Source organism: Papio anubis, chromosome 1 (genome assembly GCF_008728515.1).
Source record: "Papio anubis isolate 15944 chromosome 1, Panubis1.0, whole genome shotgun sequence".
Taxonomy (NCBI): Eukaryota; Metazoa; Chordata; class Mammalia; order Primates; family Cercopithecidae; genus Papio; species Papio anubis.
Genome location: NC_044976.1, coordinates 134,810,499 through 134,828,384, shown reverse-complemented (window position 1 = coordinate 134,828,384; position 17,886 = coordinate 134,810,499). Strand labels below are relative to the sequence as shown.

The 17,886-nt window shown below is 33.6% G+C and overlaps 1 protein-coding gene across 20 annotated transcripts in view; it reads right to left on the bottom strand.

Moving 5' to 3' along the window:
• CDC42BPA (CDC42 binding protein kinase alpha) overlaps positions 1 to 17,886 on the bottom strand; it is a 324,270-nt gene that overhangs the window by 55,007 nt on the left and 251,377 nt on the right. For 11 of the 20 annotated variants that reach the window (XM_031655158.1, XM_031655196.1, XM_031655161.1 and 8 more), the window contains 3 exons: positions 13,720 to 13,824; positions 9,756 to 9,839; positions 1,660 to 1,765 (listed from right to left, as the gene is read on the bottom strand). In XM_031655158.1, the coding sequence (XP_031511018.1) occupies positions 1,660 to 1,765; positions 9,756 to 9,839; positions 13,720 to 13,824 (295 nt within the window). The remainder of the gene's footprint in view (positions 1 to 1,659; positions 1,766 to 9,755; positions 9,840 to 13,719; positions 13,825 to 17,886) is intronic. The other 9 variants (XM_031655209.1, XM_021926575.2, XM_031655222.1 and 6 more) reach the window with 1 other exon arrangement.

Here is a 17,886-nt window from a genome sequence, read left to right as displayed (position 1 = left end):
ATTTGCCAGGAAAAAAATTAATCTTGTTGATGTTTTATCTGAAGAGGACTGATGAGTAACAGCACAAACAACAGCCAATACCACAGACATCTCAACTGGTTCAGCTTACACAATTCTGACCAAAAATGAATGCTGAGCAAACTTCCCACTTGTTGGATGCCGAAACTACTGCACCTAGATCAGCTGCAGAATGTTAGATGGAAATTTTAAACAAGTGGGATCAAGATTCTGAAAGATTTCTTTGAAGAACAGTAGCAGGAGATGCAACATGGCTTTACCAGTATGGTCCTGAAGAAAAAGCACAATCAAAGCAATGGCTACCAAGATATGGAAGTGGTCCAGTCACAGCAAAAGCAGACCAGTCAAGAAGAGCAAAGGTCATGGCAATAGTTTTTGGGGATGCTTGAGGCATTTTGCTTGTTGGCTTTCTGGAGAGGCAAAGATTGATAGCACCTGTTTATTATGAGAGTGTTTTGAGAAATGTAGCCAAAGCTTTAGCAGAAAAACGCCTGGGAAAAGCTTCAGCAGAGTCCTTCTTCACCATGACAGTGCTTCTCCTGCTCATTCCTCTCATCAAACAACAGCAATTTTGTGAGTGTTTCCATGGGAAATCATTAGGCATCCACTTTACAGTTCTGATTTGGTTCCTTTTGACTTCTTTTTGTTTCTGAATTTCAAAAAGTCTTTAAAGGCACCCATCTTTCTTCAGTTAATAATGTAAAGGAGACTACACTGACATGGTTACATTCTCAGGACCCTCTGTTCTTTAGGGATGGACTAAATGGGTGGCATAATTGCTTACAAAGTTGTCTAGAATTTAATGGAGCTTATGTTAAAAAATAAAGTTTATATTGTTAATTTTTATCTTTAAATTCTACTTTTCCACAAGCTTTTTGAAGTCCCCTCATATAAGGTAGCGTTGTAGCGACAAATTTCATTTGACTTTTAAAAAAAGTATTCTTCTGAAACATCCAAAAAGAAATAATATATTCCATTATAATTTAAACCATTTTCACTTCAGAGGTCCTAAGAAAAATAAAGCAATACCCAAACAAATAAATATGCTTTCTTTTCTGTTCACATGACCCCTGACCCTCTCTCCTTCATCACTCAGAATATACGCTCTATGAGGGTAGGATCTATGCCTTTCCCCTATTCACTATTATGTCCCCAGTGCCTAGAAGTACAATGGGTTTTCCATAAACATGTGATGAATAAATCATGGATGGTAGAGAAAAAAAAAACCTCTGCTATTAATACAGGAATAAAATATCTTTCAGGCATAGTGGCAGACATTTAATATTTCTGAAAAGGTGCCCACATTGTCTACTTTTCAATAACAATTTCTCTAAGGAATTAAACAAGGTTAAAATTCAGTGAATTTTCTTCTGTCAGATAGGTTAATGTTTTTTGGCGGGGACTATAAATTTACTCAATAACAAAACAAAGACAAATGAACCATATTTAAATATATTGCCCCTGAAAAATATGTCTAGTTTCTCAAACATTCAACAGACAACATAGATTATTTCCATTCCTGTTATGCAAAAAAGCAAATGATTAAGTAAAACAAACATTTATATACCTTTGAAAGAGAATCAAGTTATTTGATTACAATTTAGATAGTGAAGTCATGTTTTCTTTCCTTTTTGTTCTTACCTTCACATGAACAGCCCTGTCTTATTAAACCCACCATCAAGGAGGTACACTGATGACACTTGGTAGGAGTAGTAAAAGATTTTACAAAAAACTGGTGAGTCTTGCGCTGCAAAACAAATTGATAAAAAAACACACATTGATTGTTTAAAAGATTTCCATAATGTGAGTCCCTATGCCCCATATCACTTTCTAGAATGTTTCCTAAATAGGAATATAATGAATTATTTCCATTTCTCATTACATCTTCTTATGGTTTATGGTCTTTAAACATTTGTATTAGGTAATTTGAACTGGACTAAGCTAAAATAGTTAAGAAGTTAAATGATAATCAATTGCTCTTGAATGCCATTTGAAAAGTATGTAAAATAAATAATAGCTTTTTTGGGGGGCCATAAATCTTAGCTTCAGAATTTTAATAATCCAAATTATTGTTCAGCAAATAGTTAAGTAAAATATTGCATATTTATACTTATACAAACATAGGATTTTAATGTGCTTTATATCTTCTTAGGAGAAAAATTATTTAAAATTATTGTTTCTACTGTAAATCATGTATTTCTCTTTCTGGGACCAAGGACAAATAATATGCTTCACAAATCAGTTTCTTCCTATGCAAAGAGGGAGTATAATACTTGAGCAGATAAAAATACACATATATTATTCCAGAGACAGATGGCAGATTGAAATTTCTTACTGAATATCCCATAGTTAAAGGTATTTTAGTCTTATCTGATTTACATGGTGGTAAGCAAATGTAGATTTTATCTCTTTGGAATATTCCTTTGTTTTCCAAATTAATTCTCTTAGCATGTTTTAACAATAAATGATGTATAATAAATAACGTTTCATTCTGCTGTGTGAACTTAGGAAAAATTTACTAAATTCCTCTCTGTCTCACTTTCCTTATCTACAAAACAGGATAAATAATAGTATCTACCTAATGGAGTGGTTAAATGAGTATTAATATAACCAAAGTCTTTCAAACAGTACCTGGTACATACTAAGTACTCAAAAAACATTTCCTTTTTAAAGAAATAATTTCAACTCTTAGATTCATGGGTACACATGCAGGTTTGCTACTTACTGAGTATATTGTATGATGCTGAGGTTTAGGGTATGACTGATCCACATTACCCAAGTACAGAGCACAGTACCCAATTTATTAGCCCTGGCACCCCTCCCTCCTTCCCCTTCTCTAGTAGTCCCCAGAGTCTTTTGTTGCCATCTTTATGTCCATGGGTACCCAATGTTGTATGAATTTTGCTAATTATTTCTCTTTTAAATGTGTGATTGATTTAAACTACTAAGAACTCTACTCCATATTCTAATAAATTATGAATACTGATTTTAAAAGGTTATCAAGTAGCATTTATTTCAGTTGACACTAACATACGAACAAAAAACTTAAGGGAATATTTGAAGCTTTAAAATTCAAGTTAAAAATAAATCTTGTTCTTTTCAACTGGGATATATGATTTGTACACTACAAAAGAAGTTTTAAAAAATGAAAGAAGTAGATTATCTTTTCACATAGAAAAATCTGACTACCAGCATTAGTCAGAGAATGGGATGAGATTCTCAAATTTAGAGTGGTCATGAGCTCTGGTCCAACCTCAAACCATTCTGTTCTAGAAGTTCCTCACGATCTTTTGGTCAGTTTCAAAGCAGCACTGGGATTTGACTCTAAGTAGAACACAGACTATCTTATTACTAACTCTGCAACTGCTCCTATAGCTTCTGAGTCCCAGTCAGGGCGCAGACACTGTACCAGCACTTTACATAATTCATCTTATTTTGTGCAAACAACCACCTTGAAAGATAGATACTATTTCCTTATATGAAGGAATCTATTAAAATCATAAAATTTTGCTCTTTCTCCTGTATACTACTTTTTAATTTCTGGCTCTTTGAGAAACTATTATGAGTAAATTTTCTAGTGCTAACTTTTTCAATTGTTCAGAATGCATTAATGCAAAAGATGTAAAGTTATTTTACTGGTTAGTCCTAGAAGATTTTAATACAAAGAAGGAAAAGTTTATCAACTGCTCTAAGTAGCTTCATGTTTTTCTTCTTCTAAAGAAAGACATATCTGAAACACTAGCAATGAAATAACTCTAGGGTTGACAAATTTATTAGTAATTCTTCACAATGCCCCTCAAATTGCATATATATACATATATATCATACACTTCCTCTCCAGCAAGAGATCTATTCAGGATGTCGCAATTCTGAGTATGACAGCAGGGAAAAATACAACAACCCAGTGTTTTGGATGAGCATTAATTTTAGGTAATAAATCATCCAACTGGTAAGTGCTGGTTAAATTATGGGAGAGGTTGTGCAATTTACTACTAAAGATTAAGGCATTTATGTTTTGCTAATCTCCACTAAGGACAGTATAACATAATTAAAGATCGTTATTCTGATGCCATCAATCTTTAGATAATACACAATAGGATTTTGTTTTTGTTTTGGTGTGAAAATGTATAAAGAAAGATACACAAATGATCAATTTTAGGGTCTAGATTCCTCGGCTTCTAATATCCCTGTTTCCTGCCTCCTGGTCAATATTTGATATCTAATACTTCCCTTTGGTGACAGCTAGAAGAGGAGAAAAAAATGAAAGGTATTAAAGTATGAACTAAAATTAGAATTTTAGATTACGTGATCATTCGGAGTAGAAAGAATTATCTATAACCTCAAATTTCAAAGTGGTGATTAGAAAGAGTTTTTTTCTACTCTGATTTTGTCTGTGTGTAGATTTTAAGCTACACATTGGAGAAAGAAAGTAAAATGTTTTTAACAGATGATGTGAGAGCTAAGTGGAACCAAGCACAACTCTTGGTGAAAGCTTCAGAATTTATTACAGATAATTAAACTTTTACCACTAATAAATGACAAGTCAAATAGTATCTCATACAACCCTTTCTTTTCTACAAAAAATTTTAAAACATTTTAAATAAATTAAATTTTCTGGCCGGGCACGGTGGCTCATGGCCGTAATCCCAAGCACTTTGGGAGGCCAAGGCAGGCAGATCACGAGGTTGAGAGATCGAGACCATCCCAGCCAACATGGTGAAACCCCATCTCTACTAAAAATACAAAAATTAGTTGGGCGTGGTGGCAGGTGCCTGTAGTCCCAGCTACTCGGGAGACTGAGGCAGGAGAATTGCGTAAACCTGGGAGGCAGAGGTTGCAGTGAGCTGAGATCACACCACTGCACTCCAGCCTGGTGACAAAGTGAGACTTCGTCTCAAATAAATAAATAAATAAATAAATAAATAAATTTTCTTTTAAAAAATAGTATTTTTTCTTCCCTTTTAAAATTTCTATTTTGAGACAATTATAGATTCACTTCTCTATCTTTTAAAAAACATGAAATAAATTTTATTTCTTGGGGAAAATATTAGGTGCAACAAACTGAGTTAATATTTAGTTCATAAAATATTATCAGCTTGGTAGAAGCCTCACTCTAGTTTTGTCTTATTTTGCCTTTCATCCTTGATGATCCAATACCTTGGACATGTATATATCTTTATAAATTAGATAGTCTGAGTATGTGTTTTTATTTATATAAATGTGTTCCTGTTATATAACAGCTACATTTTAGGAATCTTTCCCCTATTTCCAACTCCGTACTGCCATAAAAAATACAGTAATAAACATCTTCATCATGTTGCCTAATGGATCTGTATGAAGGTTTTTCTAAAGGAAAGAGGTTTTTCTGATGAAATGAGATTGCTGAGTCATACAGCTTACGTATGCCTCTACATTGCCTAGGTTCTCTCCCAAATGGCTGTACCCGTTTATACTTCCAGTATCCACGTGTGAAGCTGCCTGTTTCTCCACATCCATGATGTCATCTTACTTAATTTTATCTTGATTTTGAATAGAAAGTGATAGTAATTTTAAAATTAAATTTAAAAAATTTCTCCAATGATTAATGAAGTTGGACATTTCTTCACATGCTTGTTGACTATTGGGATTTCATCTTCTGGGAATTACTTATTTATATCACTTGCCAATCTTTCAATGGGACTTCCAGTCTTTTTCATATGGAGTTGCAGGAGTTTCTTATGTATTTTAGAAATAAACCTCTTATTAGTGGTAAATATTGCAGATATCTTCCACTAGTCTGTCATCATCTGTTAACAATGCTTTCACTGTAAAAACATTTTTAATTTTGATGTAAAGTCCACAAATATTTTCACCTTATGCTTGTGATTTGAGATCTTATATTTATTCCCAGTCACAAAAATTTTTTCTACATTTTCTGTGTTTTAAATTTTTAAAATCAAATTAATACATACACATGGCTGAAAAAGTAAAATGGTATTACAATGCTTATGACAAAATCAGAAGTATCCCTCCTACTTCCTAGAGGCAATTTCATTTAATTCTTCTTTTTTTAAAAGCTATTGCCCTCCTTCTGTAATAGATACCTCTCTTGGCAGGGGAGAGCTAGGGGTGGAAAGCCTATACCACAGTTTTTTGATTTGAGACATTATCTGTTCACTTCCTGCTATGGTAGAGAAGAATATGGCCCTTTTACACTATTTACTCCCTTTTTTCATTTTTCCCAATATTGTTATAGTACAGTTTTAGCTTAAAATTTATATGCAATGTCTAAGTTATTATGACTAGAGAATCATTATTCACTAAGAAGTACACTATGGTTATCATTTCTTACTTGTATAACCTTATGATTTTTCTAAAGTCAACAGTGCCCCTCCCACCCTTGACTTTTACCTTTCTGTATCTCTATCACTAATCTTCCAGACTCTTCTAAGGAACTGTAAAATCCCCTGGAATCTATTTACGACATGGTCATATACACTGGAAGCCTTTCAGCCCCTTTACCCCTTTATATCAACCTGAAGACAACCCGGCTGAAGCCCTCTGGTTTCCTATTCCAGTCTTTCTCTTAACCGGTCTGTGTACAATTCCTTCTTCTATAGGCCTCATGTCTTTCTATTTCCTGGCCCCCTTCCTTGTTCTGGTAGAACTAATTAAGTTTCCTTAGAAAGTGGCACATGGGTGATAAATTTTTTTGAGCTCTGGAATTTCTCAAAACGCAGTTTTTTCCCCTGCAACTCGATGGGACATTTGACAGGGAATCAAAAATCCTAGCTTGAAATCATTTTACCTTCTAACTATTCTTTTCATTTTGCTTTGGATAAGTACGTCATTTCAATTCCTGAATATTTGGATGTGATTTTTTTTTTTTTCCATCTCCTTAAAGGTTTAAAAAGTTCTATCTTTGGTATCTTGAAAACTCACACAATGATGTGACTGGGGACAGGTATTTGTCATCCACTAGTGCTAGTAGGCACTGATGGAAGTCTGCAATCTGGAAACACGTTTTTCAGTTACAGGAAAAAGTCTTTTACTTACTTGATAATTTCCTTCCTTTTCTTTTTTCTGTTTTCCTTTTCAGGAACTTCTATTTGTTGGATATTGATTTCTTCTATTTTCTTTTCCTAATTTCTACCTGATTTTTTGCAATATTTTCTAAGAGAATTCTCAAATGTATCTTTTGACTCACCTACTGAATTTAAAAAATATTTATCATATTTTCTTTGAGACTTCTTGTTCTCATATTGCGCTGTTTCTTTCTGCTTTTTGCATTGTCCCTTTTTCCTTCAATGAAAACAGGAAATATTTGTTTGTTTTGATCTTTTTCTTTTCTTTTTTTTTTTTGAGACAGGGTCTCACCATGTCGCTGAGGCTGGAGTTTAGTGGTGCGATCTCAGCTCACTGCAGCCTTGACCTCCCAGGCTCAAGCGATCCTCCCTCCTCAGCCCCCAGGTAGCTGGCACTACAGGTGCACACCACCATGCCCGGCTAATTTTTGTATTTTTCATATAGACAGTGTTTTGCCATGCTGCCCCGGTGGGTCTTGAACTCCTGGGCTCAAGCGATCAGTCCACCTAAGCCTCCCAAAATGCTGGCATTACAGGTGTGAGCCACTATGTATCCCTGATCTTTTTCTTTTGTTAGATAATTTTGAAATGTCTACTGACTCTTGGGAATCTTAACGTTTACAACAGTCAGTAAAAAAGCTAAAGAGATTTTGTGTATATCTATGTATGCACATGTGAGAGCAAACATATGATGTGCTTGTTAAGAAGGGACCTAGCCATCTCATTAGGAAGCCCCAAATGACATTATCAATAGGTCTTTTCTGGGTCATTCAGTGGACCCAATAATCCACTGATATCCTCCGAGCAGAGTGGGGAGGAAGAGGCTATAGTCCCAACAGTCAGTATTCTGGGAGCTAAGCAGAGGAAAGGCTTTCAGGTCTCGCCATTCAGTACATGGACTTTTGACAAATCTCATTATTTGTGGTTTCACACTTCTTTCTCTCACCAACCAGTAAGCCTGGTGCCCCTAAATTTGTGGTCTTGTGGTCTCTTTGGTTTAATTACTTCACAAAATTAACATATTGCTGAATTGGGGTGGTTGTCTGGTTTTCAGAGCTGGTATAATACTCTATGTGGACTTTGAATCAATTCTCTAATTTATTCTAGACTCTTGCTTCATTCTTGCCTCTCAAACTACTTGGTGTCTTATCATTTTGGTTGTCTGAAGCTTGTTCCCTAGTACATTGCTCGGGAAGGGGTGTGGGAACAGATTTCCTGAGCTCTTACATGTTCTTAATAGTTTTCTGCGGCCTTCATTTTTGGAGGATGCTTCATTATCCTTAAAATATTAAATCCTTAAAAATCTTTGACTTGTACTTTCCTTGGGTATCTTAAATGTGTTATTCCACTGCTGTTGTTTTTAGCATACTGCTACTATGAAAAAATCTGATGATAATCTCATTTTCTTTCCCCTTTAAGTGACATATTTTTTGCCTGAATGCCCAATACTTTTCCTTTTATTTATAAGCCATTAGTTTACTAGAATATTTTCTTTTGACTGGGTTGTCATATATCTTGTTTCCTGTTTTTCATCTTATCTGCCATCCTACTAACTTGTTTTTCTGTGATATCCATTTTGCCCCTTCTACTATTAAAGTCATCTATTTAGTTATTTCAGCAGTTCTGTTTTCATGTCAAGTATTCCCAATTTATTTTTCTTCGTAACTACCTTACCCTGCCTCATGTTACCAACATACTTCTTATCTCTTTAAGGTTATTTTTAATGTTTATTTTAAATTCCTGTTCTATCTGGCCTTAAAATTTTGCACAGGTTATTTCAGTTTGTCTTTCTTCTATATCAGTTATATTTTTTGTATATTTTTTCAGGTTCATTGACCTCTCTCTCTCATTTTGTGGTTTATCCAAGGTTTATGTTCTGGAGAAGGAGATCATTCAGTTTTCCAATTTCTGGAATTTCTTTGTAGGAGCTTGAGACAAGCAACTACATATTCTCATTCTACCAAATGTAATACTTCAGTCATATTTATGTCAAATAGAGTGGGGAAAAAAAGTCCACTTGAATTTTTCACTAAATGTTTTTCTTTCTCAGTGGTTTACTGACTTCAGTCTCAGATTCTTCCACAAGTGGCCTCAACTTAATGCCTTACTGAAGCATATACTGCTTAGAGGAAGTGCTACTTATTATAACGACTTCAAAACATCGAATTTAAGAAGATGAGGCCGGGTGCAGTGGCTCAAGCCTGTAATCCCAGCACTTTGGGAGGCCGAGACGGGCAGATCACGAGGTTAGGAGATCGAGACCATCCTGGCTAACACGGTGAAACCCCGTATCTACTAAAAAATACAAAAAACTAGCCAGGCGAGGTGGCGGGCGCCTGTAGTCCCAGCTACTCGGGAGGCTGAGGCAGGAGAATAGCCTAAACCCGGGAGGCGGAGCTTGCAGTGAGCTGAGATCCGGCCACTGCACTCCAGTCTGGGCGACAGAGTGAGACTCCGTCTCAGAAAAAAAAAAAGAAGAAAATGAAAAAGTGCTGTACCCTCTCCCTGCCTTTCCTATTGGTGATTATTTGCATTCACACAGAATTTATAAGTTTTTCTGTTTGTAACTTTGAAGAAATAATATCAAAAAAATCACAGCAAATGCATAGAGCAGATAAAATTCATTTTTTTTGGAACACACTATGCTTATAACTTTATAACTAGATTGAGTACCTTAAGTGGAAAGCCAGTTGAACCAGGACATCCTTTTTTCCTTAAGGTTGGTGTGTGAACTGGAAGTGGAGTGGAGTCTACAGTCTGAACCCAGGAGCAAAAAAGGAAATAAATGTCATGAAACACTCCATTAATTTCAAATATAACTAGAAAGAAGCCAAAATAAATAAAACCAAACAAAACATCGATAAGGTAAAAAGTTCTACTAATTAATAATAAAGAAAACCTTAGTAAAGCTAAAATTCTCATAGTGCTGATAATTTAAATCTCTGCCTGCAATATCTACAAATGAAATATTTGTTCAATTAGTAAGTTACTTCAGTCTGGAAATACAAAAATAAATCATTTGGATCAAATGATCCAAATAAAAAAAGTCATAGCATGTGGCCTACACAAATATGAGGATATTTTTACATTCATCTGAATTTGCCATATTAATTCTAAAAAGTGTCTGAAAATGATTTATAATGAAATATTTAGAAGATTCTTTTAACTACTCAACTTTCATACACAGAACATATATTACATATATAGAACACAGCTCTGGATGTGAATACATAGACAGATAGAGACTGACACTGGGATTTTTGTGCAGAAATTAATTTCCAAAGAAGGGAATTATTTAATTTTATTGGAATTATTTAATATTATTGGAATTCTGACCTTAATACAAATTTAGTCACATACCGTATCTTTCTTAGGTAGCTATGTAAAATATGGTCTTCTTTTATGGGATTTTATTGTAAGCTATTTCTTTGAATGAAAAAAACTAATAATTTCACTGGATGTTATTATGGGGATAAAAGAGCCACTGCTTAATCAGCAAAGTAGTTTAAAAAAAAAAAAAAAAAAAGACATGGAAAGTAACTTCCTTTCAGGATGCCAAGCAAAAAAATAAAAGGAAAAAGCCAGTCTTTGTATAAAGTACAGAATATTTTAAAATATTACAAGAAAAATGGATGGTCCTTTCTTTGCTGTTACTATACAACCTCGTCTTTGTTGTTACTATACAACAATCTATCTTTGTTGTTACCATACAACCTCCAAAACCAGAATATTTTATATGCACTATAGCCTTAAAACAAAATTCAGTCGAGTTTCTCAGTTTTCTGTTTGTGACTTTAGCTCTAATTTAGATTTTATTTACTTTTAAATAGCTTAAAAAGTTTTAAACCAAACTTATAATTTAACATTTGAAGAGATAAATATGAAAGATAAAAGAGAAGAATGCTGAAAATCTATGTAAGTTAATAAAAAACAATAGGAAACAAATTTGTCAAATTTACATAGAAAGTTCAAAGGTTATTAGAATTAAAAAGAATTAAGCAAGGGTGCTGGATACAAGATCTACAGAGTTTATAAAGACAAGGCAATGCACAGTAAGAAAATGTATTTAAAAAGAATCCCTTTCACCACAGAAACAAAAAATTTAAGGTACTTAGGAACAAATCTAACAAGCAATATGAAATACACTGAAAATAATGAAACTTTATTGAAGGATATAAGAGAATCCCTAATATGTATACTATGTTCATAGATGGAATACTCAGTATCATGAAAGATGTCAATTCTCCTCAAATAGATCTATAAATTAATGCAATTCCAATCAAAAGCCCCATGTGAAACTTGACGAGTTGACCTTAAAAGTAATATGAAAAACTAAAAGGTCAAGAAGAAAAGGAAGAAGAAGGTAAGTGGGATGGCTCACCATACCACGCATCAGGAATTATTTTAGAGTGAAAATAATTGTAATTAAGACAATTTACTGTCAATGCAGGAGTAACCAAAAGAACAATGCAAAAGAATTGAGAGTATCCAAATGGATACATGCATATAATGCAGAAACAGACATTACAAATCGATGGGAAATATAGCAGGGTCACGTGTTCATATGGGAAAAAGACATTAGAAGCCCATTTCCCATTATGCATAGCAATATATATCAGTTTGATTAAGGTCCTAAACAAGTAAAAGCAAAATTTAAAAACTTTTAGAAGAAAATATAGAAGAAAATCTTTATAATCTCTGCAAAGAGAAGAACTACTTTAAAAAGACATAAAAAGCAGAAGTCATAAAGAAAAAGACTGATAAATCTGACTATTTTAAAATCAAAACTTTTGCAAGACAAAAAGACACCACAAATAAAATTTTAAAAGAAGCCACAGACTGGGAGAAAATATTTGCAATGCATATAGCTAGCAAAGAATTAGTATCTAGAGTATATAATGAACACAAAAAGCTATAGGAAAAATGATTCAATAGAACAACAAAGGACACAAACAGGCAAATCATCAGTGGTCAATAAACATACAAAAAGATGCTGAATAACGCTAGAAAACAGATGCAAGGTAAAACAAAACTGATACTTCATATCCATCAAGCTGGCAAAAGTTAATGTGTGACAGTGAGGTGAGGATGTGGAGAAATTTAGAACTCACACACACTGCTGGGGGAGTGAAAATTGGTCCAACCACTGTGGAAAACAATTTGGTAAGAACCAGTTGAACTTGAAAATGCATACAACATACAACTCAGTAATTCCACTAAGTATATATGCCAAACAAACTGCACATTTGCAAAAACAGATATGAGGATATTCACTTCAGCACTGATAACAACGAAAAACTGGAAAAACCGAAATATCCAACTATAGTAGAATGGATAAATAGTTGTGATATATGCCACAGTTGTAATGAATGAACTAAATGAACACATATTTGTAGGAATAAACCTGAAAAGCAGACTTTTGAATGAAAAAAATTACAAAAGGATACAGGTAATACTTATGTAAATTATAAACACATAATAAGTACTACTATATGTCATTTAGGGATACAAATGAAATAAACATGTAAAACCAGGAAAGGGAAGATGCACATCAGTTTCAGGATATTTAGATATGTCTGGGAAAGAAGAGTGGGGAATGGTATACACGAGGATGTTTCAACTGTTTCTGAAATATATTTTCTTTGAATAAAAATCTGAAAAACAATTAAGCAAAATTTTCATATCTGTTTTATCTGTGGGTGATACATGGGTGTTTATATTCTCTGAATGCTTGAAATATTTTATCATTAAAACAAAAATGTATAATCTCAAAATATTAAAACAATTATAACTAAAAACACAAGAGGGTCTCATTAACCAGTTTGGGGGAGTCTGTCACAGAGTTAGAAAAAACAAGTCAGAACTTGACCACAATCTCACACTTCGCTTCAGACAGCTCTTCAGATTGGACTATCTGCTTCTATTGGAATGCTAGACACAGCTCTGGAGATTTAAAAAAAAGGAAAGCAAAGGAGCTTTGTCTGAATCGTGATGCTGAATGAAGAACCAGAGTTGAATCTTAAGGTAGGATGGCATGGACTGAGGTACAACATTCTTTGGACTTGTGGAAGAAATGATCTCTGATGAGAAAATTGGCCTATTGGCTATTTAAAACCATTGATTGACATTTAGTGTAAACACAGCACTGTTTTTTGCAGTACGAAATGCCAGGATTTAGTTGACTGTTACCAATTTAGCAGTTAGAATGAACTATTCAGTTGCCAGAAGTGGCTATTTTATTTTTCAGCTCTACTTATGATGTAACAGGTTAGTTATATCATGACTTATTACATTTATTAGAAGAATTAAAATATGAGAATGGCACCTGCATTGCCATTTGCCTAGAGTTTCTAATAATTCAAAAATTTACATAATTAATCTTCTGTTCTACACAGTTCTCTAATTAAAGACCATCTTTCTAGTTAGTTTTGTCTATTTCAGGTTGACTATTTGAGGACAATGTGCTCTTTAGTTTTTTACTTCTACCTACATTATTAGTTAAACGTAATGATCTCCAACAGACTGTAACTTATTACATAATATATTTGGTTAAGAGAGAGACAGACTTGTTTTATTCAATTCCCTCTTTTCTGACACAAGTGAAAAGTTGGGGAGCAGGGCTGCTCCAATGAGGCACCTTAACTGGCTCAGCTTCACTAGATGTGGAAGGAGATGTGGACCGTGACTGGATGTGAAACTTGACGCTCGGGTTCCATACATATGTGTTCTCAACGGGATCAGTCTAGGAAAATAAGTTGGGAAAAACAAAAACCCAAAAAATCACTTTTAAACAATGTGCAGCTCTTAGCAAATTTCTGTAAGGCATGATTACGACAACGTTTCTTGAGAAAGGAGGATAACAAACTTTAGTTTGAATATTCACATTAGGGATACATCATTATACAGAAGCATAACCACTAGCTCTAATGTAAACAAGGATTGACACAATAGTTAACCAAAGGCTCCTCCCTGATCTTCACTGTTGATCTCTTACTTTGAGCACTGGTCCTACTGCACATTCTACGATGGTATTCCACATGGAACTTTTTATTTCACGAAACGAATCATACATGTGAAATAAATGTGGAGTACTTAATAGAGATACATACTGCAGATTAAAGATAATTTTGTCCTTGATAAGAATGAAGTTTGGTCTTTTACTACTCATCAATTGAAAGTAAAAAAACCCTAACCTATCAGTTTTGTGCAGGACACTAAAGGAAGTCTTCCCTTTATTTTGCACCAGTAGAAAAATCAGCACTTATATTCAGTCGCATCCTTTTAAACCAAGTATTTTTAGAAATTAAAAATGCTTTGGGTTAAAATTTAGCATAAAAGATCTTATGAAGCATACTGATTGACTAGTCAGTTTGGCAAGTTTCATAGTGACTAGGATTGAGTTTTTAAAATGATAGGACAATGAAGACAATTTGGAAAAGTGGTTCAGGAATTTATTCTGAATATGTTGTACAACAAAACAATGCTTAGATCAGAAGTCACAAATCACAAGAACAGCATCAGTTTAAGAATTCAAACATGAACTTATAATTATTTTCCTTTGTTCTTACTATGGCTATATTTTAGAGGGAAGACATGATGATAATGTACCCCTTAGAAATGTCACTGATGAAAGATTCAGGTGCAGTTGAGACTGCTGGCAAAGTAGAACTATTAAAACAATGAATTAAAATATAATGCCCTGTACTCAAAACTAAGTGAAAAGCAAAATTTCTTTAAAATTCTGGGTTGAATGATAAATAATTGACAATAGAAATACTTGGAAAAGAAGGTTCCCCTGGAAATTAACTTCATAGATTTGTTTTTAGTTCAACAGAACTCTGGGCATTTGGCTTCAATCTCTAAGGGCACAAATTGTTTTCTCAAGTTGGGGATATTTTCCTATTGATAATTATGTAGAACACTGTTATCCATGTATGATATGTTGCATATGTTAAAAACAGTCAACTTTTGTTCAATGTGGAGAATTTTAAAAATCTGGCAAGTGTATGGGAGGAACAGGCTAGCAGGCTGGGAAACACCATCGTAGCCCTCCATTGGTGCCCACTACGGCCTTCCTGGGTGGTGGACATGGAAAGGTATTCTGGTAACCACAAAGCCACTGCCAGGCCATAAACTTTCAGCTAGTGGATTTGGGAAAAGTAGGGAGAAGAAGGGTCTCAGTGAAGGCATTAGGGGTCTTGGAGCAGCAACCATTTACCAACTGCTAGGATACTCAATATTTTAAAAAGTGGCACCACTGAACTAAAGCTTACCAGCTGAATATCAGCTCTGTACGTGTGATGTGGCTGATTTCATGAAACTAGTATGCCTTGTGAAGTTGGAGAGCCAGGCCTGTATCCCATCTCTTGAGTCCAAATTCAGCACTATTTCTGTTCTACCAGAGGCATCTCCACAGCAGAGTAATTTACTCAAAGTAATTTAATAATCAAGGAGGCTAAGTAATATTATCTGCTTTCCTGATAGTAAATTTTGACCAGGAAAAGAAAAAGTGGAAGAAAATGGGACTCAAGACACATTTTGCCCAGTTTACAATTTTATTCAGGAACAGCCATGGAGAAAGTAATCAGTTTAGATTATAAATATGAAATATGACCCTGAGTTGGGAATACGGCAGAAATGTCTTTCAGTTTCTAAAAGTCTCCTCCTCCTAGTTTTCATAAGATTATATACATTGCAAGGAGAATTAGGAGTCCATGGAGAGGGGCTTCAGTTAAAACGGAATTGAGAAGCAAAGCAGAATTGATACATTTTATACCAGTGAGAACTTAAAACTGACTGAAATATCAATTCAGGAAGTTTTAAGGTATCTAACTAGGGGACGTTCTATGTGTAAAAAAACCGGGCCATCTTAGGAAAATTTAAAAGTTTCTGACCTGTTGCAAAAGGCTTTAGCCCCACAGCCTGACTGAAAGACATAAAATGAGAAGTTCCTGTGTGAAAGGTAATGCTGTGTATATGTGAATAGCTGATATAATGGCTTTGTATATCTGGGTTTGATTATTTCAAAAACTCCTTAAAAATGGGAAAGGCCAAGTGTTTGCTGTTTCCAAAAGCACAGGTTGAAATTTTACAGCAGGTCTGCTCTTTGAGCTGTTTAAACACATGCTGACAGAAGTTGGGCATACTGTCTTATACTTTCTCACATTAAAATTAGAAAACACTGCCTTATGCCATTTTGTCAGTATACGGTCTAATGGAAGGTTATATCATGAAATCAGCAAACCTAAAAAGCAGTGCTTTCTCTAGCCCCAGAGCTGGTTGTTAAAACACTTAGCAGCATGTTTGCTGATCCTATGAAAATGTGATATTATGACAGTGGGATATTGGAGACAGGAAAAATACACTATCAAGTTAATTTGTGACTACACAAATTAGTAACTCTTAAATAACTCTTGAGGCTTTTAACACACACCTCTTGGCTCCTCTGTCAAGTCTTATTCTCCTAACTAGTTTTTCTCCATCAATAAAAATGAAAGAGAATATGGATATGGATAGATTTAAAAGTGATTTTCTTTGCTGAATGAGGTAAAAGGTGGTTATTCAGAAATAGAAAATATTTAATTTAAATGAAAATACTTGTAATAAAGTAGAATAATGAAAATTAACATACTAGCTTTTTAGAGTTGTATACTCTTAAAGTAAAAATCAATTTCAGAGTTTAAACAAAATCAAGTAATTTTTCCTTTAAAAAATAGTAAAAGTAAGTGAAAATACTGAAATATTTTGAGATGGTATTAGGCATATTAAAAAGTTGAACTATGTCAATTATAGTGATAGTCGTATCTTTAATTTTAAAAACCTATGAACATAATAATTAAAATTTAAAAATTACCACTTTACTTTCAAAGTGTGTTTCTTTTAAAGACAGGACAAAGCTTGGTAAAGATGAATAAACTCAGGGCAAAAACCATTTCAAATATCAAAAAAAAAAAAAAAATGTCCAGGACTTTTAAATGAAGCTAATGCTAATAACATTAATAGATTTAAATATTTCATTTCATTTCTCGGTTACCACCAGTGTAAACAATATCTCAAAAGTGGTGTAACACTAAAAATAAGAAAAATACAAATCACTTATTTTTTTTATTCAGGTTTTAATTATTACCAACCAGAATGGAATTTTCAGGAAGTTACTAATTTTAACCACAAGTAAATGCTTACCAATGCATTTATAATTAATGGCTTATTCTATCCACTAAAAAGCAATTAATTCTATTAAACTTTCAGAATATTCAGTGAATACATGCTGGCATTTAAAGATAGCCTATGATTCAGTTTAACAATGAATTGTCAATGACTCTGATATAGTATAGCAGCAAAGCAACTAATTAATACCATTAGTTATTTTATTACGAAGTATTTTAAAACCTTAAAAACAAACGTAATCATTATTAATATTATATTTTAGTCACAGAAGTTAAAATATTCTTTTTGTCATTTTTTATGTGCTAAAATACTATAGCATTAAGTATAATAATGCAGCAAAAGCTAATAAACATACATAAATAGCAGAGATATTATAGATTCAATATAAGAAATATCTTTAAGTAAATGCAATTTTTTCTTTTTTTTTTTTTTTGGTTAGCTAATTTTCTTTTCCTAAGTAAACATACTTTAAGGTGTTACTCTGACGAAGTCATTAGAAACATCTACTATACTTCAGTATCATTTTTACTTAATGCTCTGTTAAAAAAGAAGAAAAGCTGAATATTAGTGGTACTGTCCACACTGTGAAACATTTTAACGCAAAATGTTCATAATGGTCCCTGAATTTATTAGGATT